The sequence below is a fragment of the Rhizopus microsporus genome (genome assembly GCF_002708625.1).
Source record: "Rhizopus microsporus ATCC 52813 unplaced genomic scaffold scaffold_5, whole genome shotgun sequence".
Lineage (NCBI taxonomy): Eukaryota > Fungi > Mucoromycota > Mucoromycetes > Mucorales > Rhizopodaceae > Rhizopus > Rhizopus microsporus.
Window position 1 is genome coordinate 26,903 of NW_019671920.1, and position 10,956 is coordinate 37,858.

The 10,956-nt window shown below is 39.5% G+C and overlaps 3 protein-coding genes across 3 annotated transcripts; 1 reads left to right on the forward strand and 2 right to left on the reverse strand.

Annotated features, from left to right (window-relative positions):
* Positions 1–220: 220 nt before the first annotated feature.
* On the forward strand, positions 221–4,156 carry RHIMIDRAFT_110813 (uncharacterized protein). Its single transcript, XM_023605240.1, has 3 exons — positions 221–1,461; positions 1,515–3,123; positions 3,176–4,156. Exons 1-3 carry the CDS (start codon positions 340–342, stop codon positions 4,066–4,068), a joined length of 3,624 nt encoding a protein of 1,207 aa, XP_023467540.1. The 5' UTR covers positions 221–339; the 3' UTR covers positions 4,069–4,156.
* Positions 4,157–4,231: 75 nt separating this feature from the next.
* RHIMIDRAFT_235824 (uncharacterized protein) lies at positions 4,232–5,798 on the reverse strand (the record flags this gene model as incomplete). The annotated part of the gene is made up of 8 exons (XM_023608420.1): positions 4,232–4,297; positions 4,342–4,410; positions 4,465–4,579; positions 4,637–4,780; positions 4,837–5,151; positions 5,225–5,399; positions 5,455–5,516; positions 5,572–5,798. 8 exons carry the CDS (start codon positions 5,796–5,798, stop codon positions 4,232–4,234), a joined length of 1,173 nt encoding a protein of 390 aa, XP_023467541.1.
* A 571-nt stretch (positions 5,799–6,369) lies between these two features.
* On the reverse strand, positions 6,370–6,944 carry RHIMIDRAFT_277388 (uncharacterized protein). Its single transcript, XM_023612687.1, has one exon. The coding sequence runs from the start codon at positions 6,927–6,929 to the stop codon at positions 6,396–6,398; it is 534 nt and encodes a 177-aa protein (XP_023467542.1). The 5' UTR covers positions 6,930–6,944; the 3' UTR covers positions 6,370–6,395.
* Positions 6,945–10,956: the final 4,012 nt, after the last annotated feature.

A 10,956-nucleotide genomic window follows, 5' to 3' on the forward strand; every position in this document is an offset into this window, starting at 1 on the left:
CGCTTTTTCATATAAGTTGTATTATAGAAATTGCAAAAATGCAACTTTACTTTCTGAAAAGACTGTATTACAAAATAAATCCCAGTAGCCAATCAAATGCTCAAGCGGCGCAAAACTAGGAAGGTCTAGCATTTGGTGAAATGGAAAAAAAAGGGTAGGAACCAAGCTTTTTTTTTTCTTGTTTATTTTTTTTTCTTTTTTCTTTTTTCTTTTTTTCTCTCTCATTCTTTTTATATATACTTCTTTCTTTTTCTCTTTTCTTTTTTTTTACATTTTATCCAAGTAGCTTAACTGATTATTACATTTTAAATAAAGGGGAAAGAAAAAAAAAAAAAGAGAATGAACTTGAACGAAAAGCTGAGTGATCAGTCAAACGATATTCAAGATAAAGAAAAACAACAACCTGTTCGACCCCAGCTCAGTTATCTAAGAACAGCATGGACTTCATCAGAAATATACAGAGCAACATTAAAGACACCTGAACCTAACCAACAAGAGGATCCATTGACATCAAGAGATGATGCCGCTTTTAAATTACAACTACCACGCATTTCAATATCTGAAGACACTGACCAGGATGAGATTGTTGGACAAGTATTTCAAATGATTCTTGTTGCTAATGTCTTGTGTTGGTGTGAATCTATACTGACCACAATCATTGTCCTTTATACAACAGATGACTGGTGGAGACATGCCATCTTACCTGTCTATATTGTATGGTGGAGTATCATGATACTTGTACTACAACACAATACGGAATATGTATTCCAATATATCAATTGGACACAATCAAGCACAGTCATCATGGCTGCTAGTCACTCCGTTATGCTTCATAATCCATATTATGTACTCGCGTTCTTGCCTTGGGTGTCCTTCTTGTTGTACACGTTTGCCAGACGCATCTTGATCGCACATGAAACACGTTCTAAACGACTAAAACAACATTTACAGTCAGAACAAGAAAAAATGCAAACCAAGGTAGACGAAACGATGAACGAGTATAGGGATCATCAATTGACGTTTATGAAAACTGTGTCTCAAGAAATACAAGATGTTGCCCTTATGGTCATCACCACGCTCGAGCAGTTCTCACCTACTGCCATCCTATTCAATACACATGAGTTGCTAAGTGCATGCTCTTTGGCGATACCAACAGCTAGTGTCTTTGCTATCAATACAACCATACGACAAGTATGTCACGTTAGCTCTCATTTACACTTACTGTCTCGTCTAGTGTGGCAAGCTTGGCCGCGTACGAATAGCAATCTGATAGACAACACATTACCTGAGCTTGTGACGAACGAGTTTGATATAGGCGAGTTATTACAAAACATTGGTGATGCCATGGCAGGTGTGGCAGCCAAATTGGACGTTGAGTTTGTAATTTATCACTGTGAGAACAATCTTCATCATACAATGGTCATTGGCGATGAAGGTGCTATCCGACATGCATTAATCAATGTAAGATAATACCCTTTTAACGAATACGAAATTCATATGACTTTGATCTATAGCACCTGCGTAATATACTCGAATGCTGTACTCCTGGTGCTTGCATTGAGGTTGGACTTAATGTGGCGGTTATCACGGATTCAAACAACTTGAACATCACCTTCCAGGTCACCCACACAGCTTCACCTGCTATTCGTAATACCAGTGCTGCACTATTACCCAATGCCAACCTGACCGCGCAGCTCTTATCTTATATCCATGCGACAACGACCGTCGAGACGCACAAAAACCAAACAAGATTTGAATTTACATTTGAACTTGAAAGCGGGCGTGAAGAAAACCGAAAACTGTTTATAAGCAAGGAAACTATGCTACTGAAAAACCATTATGCCAACATTAAATTTTCCAACGAGCCTAGCCTGAAGGAACTCACCAAGTTTATTGACAATTTGAAGGGACTCAAGATCGTTCTACATGCGCGCGAAAAGAGCAGTTTTGCCAAACACCTCACAGGCTGTCTGGCGAGCTGGAATACAGACATCAGCCATGTTCCTGTCGTCCAGCGTCCTCAGTTTCAGCAACACGATGACACAGGATCAGAAACCGACGTATCGACCACATCTTCCACAACATCCATCATGCCACCTCGAAGCAACACCAGTGCGGCGACAACACCTCCTGTACCTTCACCAGCAATTGAAGAAGAACACATTCACTCTATTCCTCCTTCCTTCATCTTGATCGATGACGATGTTCTCACACTGGAAGGCAAGCTGAACGAATTCCGTGCTCAGCCACCGGCATCGGCCAATGTCTTACATGTCAAACGACACCATCAGCACAAGAAATCCAGTCTGTACCAAAACTTTTTCCACCAAGGCACCACTGCCATCATCCATTTCACCTCGCTTTCCAACTACAAGGCGGTCCGAGATACCATCCAGTGCTTCACGTTCTTGCCGAACCGTGATCCCTTTTCGATGCCCCGTGTCGTCGTCGTACCCAAACCTGCTGGTCCGCGTCGGTTCTTGACGGCTCTGCATACCGCATGGAACAATGCAGTAGTCGAACCCCACTTTTCAGCCATTGCCACGTCGCCCTCGAGCCCCGTGCCCCCGATCGTTTCGTTGTTGGTTCAGAGGGAGCTGGCTGCAAATAGTCCTAATTCGAATTCTGCAGTGACGTCGCCTAGTCAAGAAGGTAATAATAGGTCATCCCCTGGTGCTGCGAATGATGCTGCGAGCACGACGACGCGTCGTAGACCCTTGAGTGGCATATTCAGTCCACCGAGCGATAACAACAGTCATTACTTTGCAGCTCATCATCAACAACAACAACAGCAGCAGCAACAGACGGCGAGCTCGCCTCGACGTAAATCCAATACGGATCAGCCTATGGATTACTTGACGGCCAAGCCGACTGGATCTCCCAACAATCCAAACTTATCACCGCGTGAAATCGTGACGAATGTGGCAGGAGACATGTGTGATCAGAAAGCAAGTTCGCCTAATACATGCCCTGCAGTGCAAGAACAAAAGGACGACGAGGTCAAGGAAAAAAAGATGTCGAGGACCATGTCCAACTTTAAATTGCACAAGAAAAAGAAGAAAGATAAAAGAACGCCATTTGGTAACGTCGTCAGTCCTCCAATTAACGTGCTGATTGTAGAAGGTAAAACGCTTATATACATCTCTAATGTGTAGCCATTCATTCTTTGTGATAGACAATATCATCAATCAAGCCATCTTGTCTGTATGGATGAAAAAGCATCAGATCAAATTTTCAGTGGCCAGTAATGGATTAGAGGCAGTAGACAAATGGAAGAGTGGCAAGTTCCATCTGATCTTGATGGACATTCAGTTACCGGTGATGAACGGTATCGAAGCAACCAAGACGATTCGTTCGATTGAAAAGGAACAGAGGATTGGTGTCTTGCCTATGTCTTCCTCCTTTTTACGTCAGCAACAGGCAGTGGCAGCAGCAGCAGCAAATACGATTATGAATGAACAACAAGAGGAGGACTTACCGCCGATGTTGAGCGAAGAGGACAAGCGTGTGACACCTTCCATATTCCGGTCACCCGTGATCATTGTTGCTCTGACAGCCTCGTCATTGGAGTCTGACCGTCACGCGGCGCTTGCTGCCGGATGTAATGATTTCTTGACGAAGCCAGTGAGTTTGGAATGGCTTGAAAAGAAGATCATCGAGTGGGGATGTATGCAGGCACTGATCGATTTCGAAGGGTGGCGACGATGGAAGAAGACGGCTGAACCGAAAAAACCAAGTACGCCCAAGGTGACGACACCTACCGCGACAGAGGAAATGGAGGCAGAAAAGAAACGAATTGAAGAGCTCAGTAAGTCGCCTAATCGGACGGGTATCATGCTTCCTGGTGTGGGTAATCTGGTAAAATCCAGAAGACTGTCCTCAGTCGATCGTCATACATTAAAGGCGTCCAAGAGCGATTCAGATACACAGTCTGCAAATCAAGTGCAGTTACGACCTTCGTCGTCAGCATCCACAGCGTCATCAAGATCAAAGAAAGATTGTGATGATGAAGATAGCAATTCGTTGAAAAAGGCTATAAGGTCCAAGGGACAGCAAATGTCGATGTAAATAGTTTTTCACCCCCAAAAAAACCTCTCAGAAAGATGTACTAATAAATAATAATCACACAAGTCTCTCCCCCCGGTTTTACACAATAAGAACTTTGTGATCCCTCTCTTTAATAAATATATTTATTTTATTTACAAATTTCTGCGACGAAATAAATAGGTAATTACAATGTTTGAATGCTTTGTCTTCTAGCGTCAATGGCATGCATATCAGGTACGCCAAGTTCAGCCTATGACTCTATATTAGACGTGTTCACAATAAGGATTCATTTACCTTGCTCTCGTTATCTCGTAGTAGAACATCTTCGGTACTTTCGCCGCACTGATAAAATCCGCATTTTTGCTGACAAAGATATAGGTTGGTTTCTATACTCTTGTGTTTCCTAATGTTGCTTACCTGAGTCCATGCAGATCCACACTTCCAACAGAACCGATAACCGCACTGTAAGCAGTCTACTTTATTACATCCTTCGTCTCGATTGATCATGACCGAACAATTTGGACAAGGTCGGCTATAATATAACATTTAAAAAAACTACACTTATGTGTACACAAGCTTATATCTTTACGTATTATTGAGTTTCCATTGAATAGTCGAAATCAGTTCCGCATCTGTTGATCTCTTTAGCTTAGCCTTTAAATAATCCAAGCAGCCTAGTCCGAGATGTGCCGTTTCTCCGCATTGAAGGCATAACGTATCACCACAATTCATGCTGACCAAGGTGTATTAGAAAAAAAAACTTTTTCAAAGACCGATGTTAACATTTACCAGATTTCCATGGGGAAATAGGAGATGTGTCTAAACTGAGCATGTTTCCAAGCTTCAGGTATAATCTCCAAGGCGACCAATTGCTTTGATATGGATGATGCCAGACAGTAGAGATCCATTTGGTTTAAGACGACTTGATGAAGGATGGGTATGACTTGATGGCAAAGCTCCTGTGTGCGTCCCACGCGGAAAGTCGATCCTTTTTGGCAAGTTGACAAGAAATGCTGAGTTGCTTCATGAATGAGAATAGAGAGTGATGTGTTCTTTGCTGATTTTGAAAGCAAATCCAAATCATTTGCTATATTTGCAAGCCGACTTTGATGTCAAGGCATATGTTAAATGTTGTTGTTGTTGTCATGCTCTTTTTTTTTTTTTTTTTTTTCTTTACCTTTCTCGAGATATCCCTTGCGCGTTAGGAGACTGACAAGGTGAGATTGAATGTTGGCAAGTGATACAGTATCGAGAGTAAGGTCTATAGGGCTGATTGTATTTATTGTATTTTGCCACAATCTCTGGTGACACATATCGGCTCCATTCTGCCTGGTTTATGATTTCTTGGCACACTTTATAGCAGAATTAGTTTTTTATTGTCAAGTTTTGATTGTAATATTTCCATACCTGGACATTTGATACGGGTCACCCCTAGGCCCCAGGATTGGTTGACAGTTTCTTCGATATACCTAAATTAACAATGAGTGGCGCTCTCCTTTTTTCCAATGGGTAAAACCATTTTACCTTGAAAAGCAATCTTTACAGAATTGGTCACGGCATGACTCTAAGCATAAATTGTATGTTTGATCAAGACATATTGAGCATCTTTGTAGCCAAAAGTACATATTATTCATTTCATCTTCGGTCTTTGTTGTTTTCTTGGGTGCGAGTGGATAATGGTGATGGGAAGAAATCAATCTGTATACCCAACCAATGATAAATGATAGTGTTCGTAAAAAGATGGCAGGCATTAATAAAGTTGGGCAAAATAAATAAAAAAAGGGTAGACAATAACAAAATAATATATTGAAAATATTGAATTTAGATATAATCTCTTTCATCTGTTGCCAATAGCTTTTTTCCATAGTGATTGTTGCTATAGTGAAAAAGAAAAAAAAAAAAAAGAAAAAAGTGGTAAAGAAATGAATTTATAAATGCCTGCAATTTTTCTATGGGAAATTGTTCAATGACCGCCGTGTCGACTTTTATGCAAATGATGTAATATGTATATTTTATTTACTAACAGAATATAACAGAGTATGTACACACGGACAATAGACAACTTTTAAGAAATAATAACAAGAGAGAGGGAAAGTAATATACAATGTGTATTTTAGTAAAAGCCATTCAATTCGGCTGGTATTTGTTCAAAGTTATGATGGTTATTAATTAAAGATATTGATTGTTGTTGTTGTTGTTGTTGTTGCTGCTGCTCTTGTTTCATCATTTGTTCAGCCGCCTTCTTTTGTGCCTCTCTTTCTTTCTTTTGTCGACGCCATTCTTTTCTCATTTCTTTAAATTCACTTGGACTTCGCTTTGGTCCCTAAGATAAGTTAGTAAGCATATATTCATACATATGATGAAACCATTCTTACATGTTTTTGCATGCTGACATGTGCATTTAAATGGTTCAGTGTGCCGTAAGCCTTTGTACATCCTGGCCAATTGCAATGGTATAGTCGTTCGATTTCATCATATCTCCTTCTGGGTCGCTTTTTTTGATTTGTACCAGGAATTTCCACAAACGAATAAATTTTTTCCACAGAGGAGCTGGCACTGCTGGCGTTGCTCAGCTGTCTTGTCCTCTGTTGTGTGTTTTGGTTGTAATCAACAGGGGCTGGCATCATGGCTGGATCGGCGGTTAATCCGGGTTGGAGTGTGGCGGTATACATGGAATCAAAGGGCATCATGACAGCAGCAGCAGCCATCATATCTGCACTGGTAGTCGTTGTGGTTGTAGCTGGATCTACCAGGACTGGATTGGCGTTCAATTGGTATTGACCAGGATGAACTGTCTCAGTGGGCTGGACGGTATAGTCGTACATCATTTGAGGCTGCGTTTGTGGAGCAAATGTAGTTGTCGTGGGTATCATTCCATTCATTGAAACAGCAGCTGCAGCCGCCGCCGCCGCCGCTGCTGCTGCTGCTGCTTCCATATTGGTATTATTATTATCCATCTTGTTATTCGCCGGTAATAATTGTGAAAGCGGAGGTAAGGATGGTAGTTCTAATGGTTGTAAATAACCACCTTTTTGTTGCTGCCTTCTATTCAATAGGCCGCTTTTTATAGGTCTTTGTTGTTGTTGCTGTTGCTGCATAATAAAGTAATTATCTTGTGGCATTCTGTGTATTAAAAAAAAAGAAAAAAAAAAAGAAAAAAAAAGAACGATATATATTTATACAATGGACAAAGGTACAAAAAGGGATTTTCCTTGCTCTTGCGTTTTTTTACGCTCGGGGAATAACGTCATAGAATGATGAATTTCTATAAAAAGTTAGACTGAAATGAATGCCTCGTTTTCTGAATTGGCATTCACCACACATTGGAAGGGGGACAGCAGAGGATAGTAGAGAGATCAGCGGTGTCCAATAAGAATTAAGCTATGACGAAAATTGAAAATGTATGACAAATAGCGTCCTTTGTTTCAGATTACTTTGTATACCCGATTGAATTTTATTTTTTGCAAATAAAAGTGGTCTGTGTGTTTAAGTTTAGTGTATCGTGGTATCACTAGGCAACAAAGTTCAAAGAGGGAAAGAGAGGAGAGATCAACACGATTATGCATAGGAATAAAAAGCAGAGAACGAATGAATATGGTTTAGAAGGGACGACTGTAAGATTAAGAATATGAACGATTGCTACTGTAACACATATTATCAAGGTTATAGTTGTGTAATACGATTCTGCAGTGAATCAAAATGACATAATTGCAGCTAATCATATGCTTGGGAGTATAAAGTGATAAATGATACATTATGAATACTGCTTTTTCCTTCCATCTTTATACATCGTTATAAACAATGACTACCTGTTTAACAAAGAGATATGGCCAGCGTCTAAAAAAGCAAGTTGTGATAGCTTTTCATTTAATTTCATAAAACATAACACTTTTACATATTTTAAGTTTAGCAATATCGACGGAATTTCGTAATCAAGTACGAATTCCTACATCGCTTCTCAGCTGCGCTGGCTGTAATATCATTTTACGATCCTGCAATAACCCCAACGTGATGACATGCTACTCAATATATTTTCTTTGTCTTCTTTTCGGAGCGTACATGCCCAATGCAGCTTGATATGCATTGGTATGACAGTGAATATATGATGAATCCACACTCCCGTTTCTAAAAGGAGGGAACAGTGGGATCACCTGTAACTTCTCCGACATTGCTTAAATGATGAAAACACCAACCTTTGTCTGATGATGTTGCCATCACATATTTCAGCATAGGCAAAGAAGAGTGATAAGTCAAATGCTCATTCAATTGTAAAGGATTGCTGTAAATATATCTTTGGCTTTATTTTACAAATGCGATTGTTGTGCCGTTCAGATAACGCTTGTTAAAGTAACCCGCTGCTGAGAACATTCGCCACATAAATTACGTATGACAGATGTATAAGAAAGCAGATAACGTAAATGAATGATAATTTGCATATAATCAGCTACACTTCCGAATGAATAAACCATTCTATCCATTGAGGAAAAAGATGTGTATTTTCTAACTCTTGGGTATGTTCCTGACCTAAAAGGATTACTAAATTTGATATGAAGATCAACTCACCCCTCTTAATTTCGTTAATTCTTTCGGATTTTATTTATGATCAAATCACTTTGATTGATGTTAAAATTACTACATAATGTTGTAACCATGAGTACAAAGCAGGAAAAAGAGATTGTTACGATAACCTGTGGGGTTTGTTTGTTTTTTTGCTGTCAGGACTTTTAACAAAGAAAATATGTCGCATATACACAGTAAAAACAACGCCAAGAGCTTTCCTTTTTCAATAAAAGGGTGAGGAGAGAGAGAGAAAGATTTCAAAGGGTTGACCTACAGCATCTCAAATAAGCAGCAGTTTGATGACTTGTGATTCCGTATGTAAAACCTGGTCCTTAGGAAAACACTGTAGATTTGGATTGATTTTTATTTGCATATCAATATATTTACAGTGTTAAAAAAAAAAGTTGTCGTTCTTCTTCAAACAAGTCAGTTTCTTTTACTGCGTATAGTTTTTTTTTTGGCTGTTTTAATATTCTTGATATTGTATGACTTCAAGGCACCAGCAAGTAAGGTGCTATAAATTTTAATCAAATCCTTTTTGTTTTTTGTTTTTTTCTTTTGGTGCAGACAAAGAAAAAGAAGAGTTTCCATGCTTCAGAAAGCCAAGATATATTACAATGAGCTTACTGACAGAGGTAAGAGATGACTCATTCTGAGCCAGCACTTTCGGCAGCAGCTTGTTTATCTGCCTTTGCTCTACTTTTCGGTATGCAAAAGGCTTCAAAACAAGCAATGCTGCTGAATGCATGATATTGAAGCTTTCGAACGTTAACGGATTTGCTAGTGAAAAGCCTTTGCCGTCGTATTTCTTACAGTAGAAACCCCAGTTGTTTCTAGCATTCTTCTTGTAGTGTTGGTTTATAATCTTGTTCTTGCATATATATATCATCCTTAGAGCAGGTTTGGGAAGTTTTGGTGATACATTCCCGAGGGTCTTGGACTGCTGAACCAAGGAAAAGGCTAAAAAATGCACCATCCACCGAACCAAAAAATCCACTTGCCGCAAGCAATTCAACATAGTCAAACATTACCATTAACTCAAAGTAGTCTTTTCCAAGTCTAGTCTTTCGTTGAATAAAGGCCACAGCTTTGTCTTGGTGCCCTATCTTTGACAGTCGGCACAATCATCGATATCAAAATTGTTATGAATGAACAAGAAAAAGCTGGCCATGAAAAATCAATGATTCTACAACAAAACAACTGATTCCGCGAGCTTGGGGCCGTACTCCCGAACGATGCTTGAAGCTTCCGCCGAATCCAAGACGACCTTCTTCATTAACAAATCATTGCCAAAGTTGTTTTTCCATAAGTGTTATTCTTTGGCATCAAAGAACCGGTTGATAGGAGAAGCAATCATAAGACTAAGGTTGTCTTTCATGGTTGCAGTTTCCTTGTTGGCAAGGTAATAAGCGCGTTTCAGCGTATTCTTCATACTCTCAAATTTTGTGCGGGCTGCTTCTGGGGTAGCAATTTTTGAAATATCAAAAGATTGTTCATTTTCAATAGGTTTGATGATGATGTGGTCTATTTCGTCTTCTTCCACGATACACTTGAACTTTCTCTCAAATATTTCAGGCACAATGAAGGTAACCTCCCTACTTGTAGTGACGGATTGAAGAAGAAATAATGTAAAAATGTGCACTTTTCACGGTCGTCAAGTGTTATTGTGTGTAATCTGGCAGCGTGAAGGAAAACGTGCTCAATATACTTCTTGTCATAGTATTGGCATTATTGTGTTTAGCTTTACTTGTTATTGAAAAAAAAAAGCAGCTAAGTCGATGACTTGCGAATTATATTCATCATTAAAAAGAAAGGAGTATTGTTGAAATAAGGCGCGTGTGCGTTTTATAAGGGAAGAGAATCTATGGCTGCTAATTATTTTGATGTGGTCAATGTGATTAATTGTTATGCTCGTATTGGCTGAGAATAAATAATAGAATTAAGGGACATTTCCGAAGGTGTGAAGATGGAACTTTGGGGCTGCAGACAATAGCTGTATCATCTTTTGAAGGTGAATGAGCGGCTGAGCATGGCGATGGAAAAGGATCTGATATGGGCGGCGGAAAGAAACAATGGAGTGGGTATAAAATGTGCAGCTTTTGATGGGTTCGATATTTGTTGGCAGCAGCTTTATTTTCCTGTCAAGTGTAATAATAAGTATATCTAAATATTCATACTTTTTCTAGTTTTATGCATAAATTTTGGTTTGTGAACTCACAAAGAAAGAAAAAACAAAATATAATTGTTGTTCTTTAAGTCACATATTATTTGTGCAACAGATGGAAGCTAGAGTGACGCTGTACTGGGTGCCGGGAGGCAACTCAACTTGGAATGGCCAGGCTTGTGACA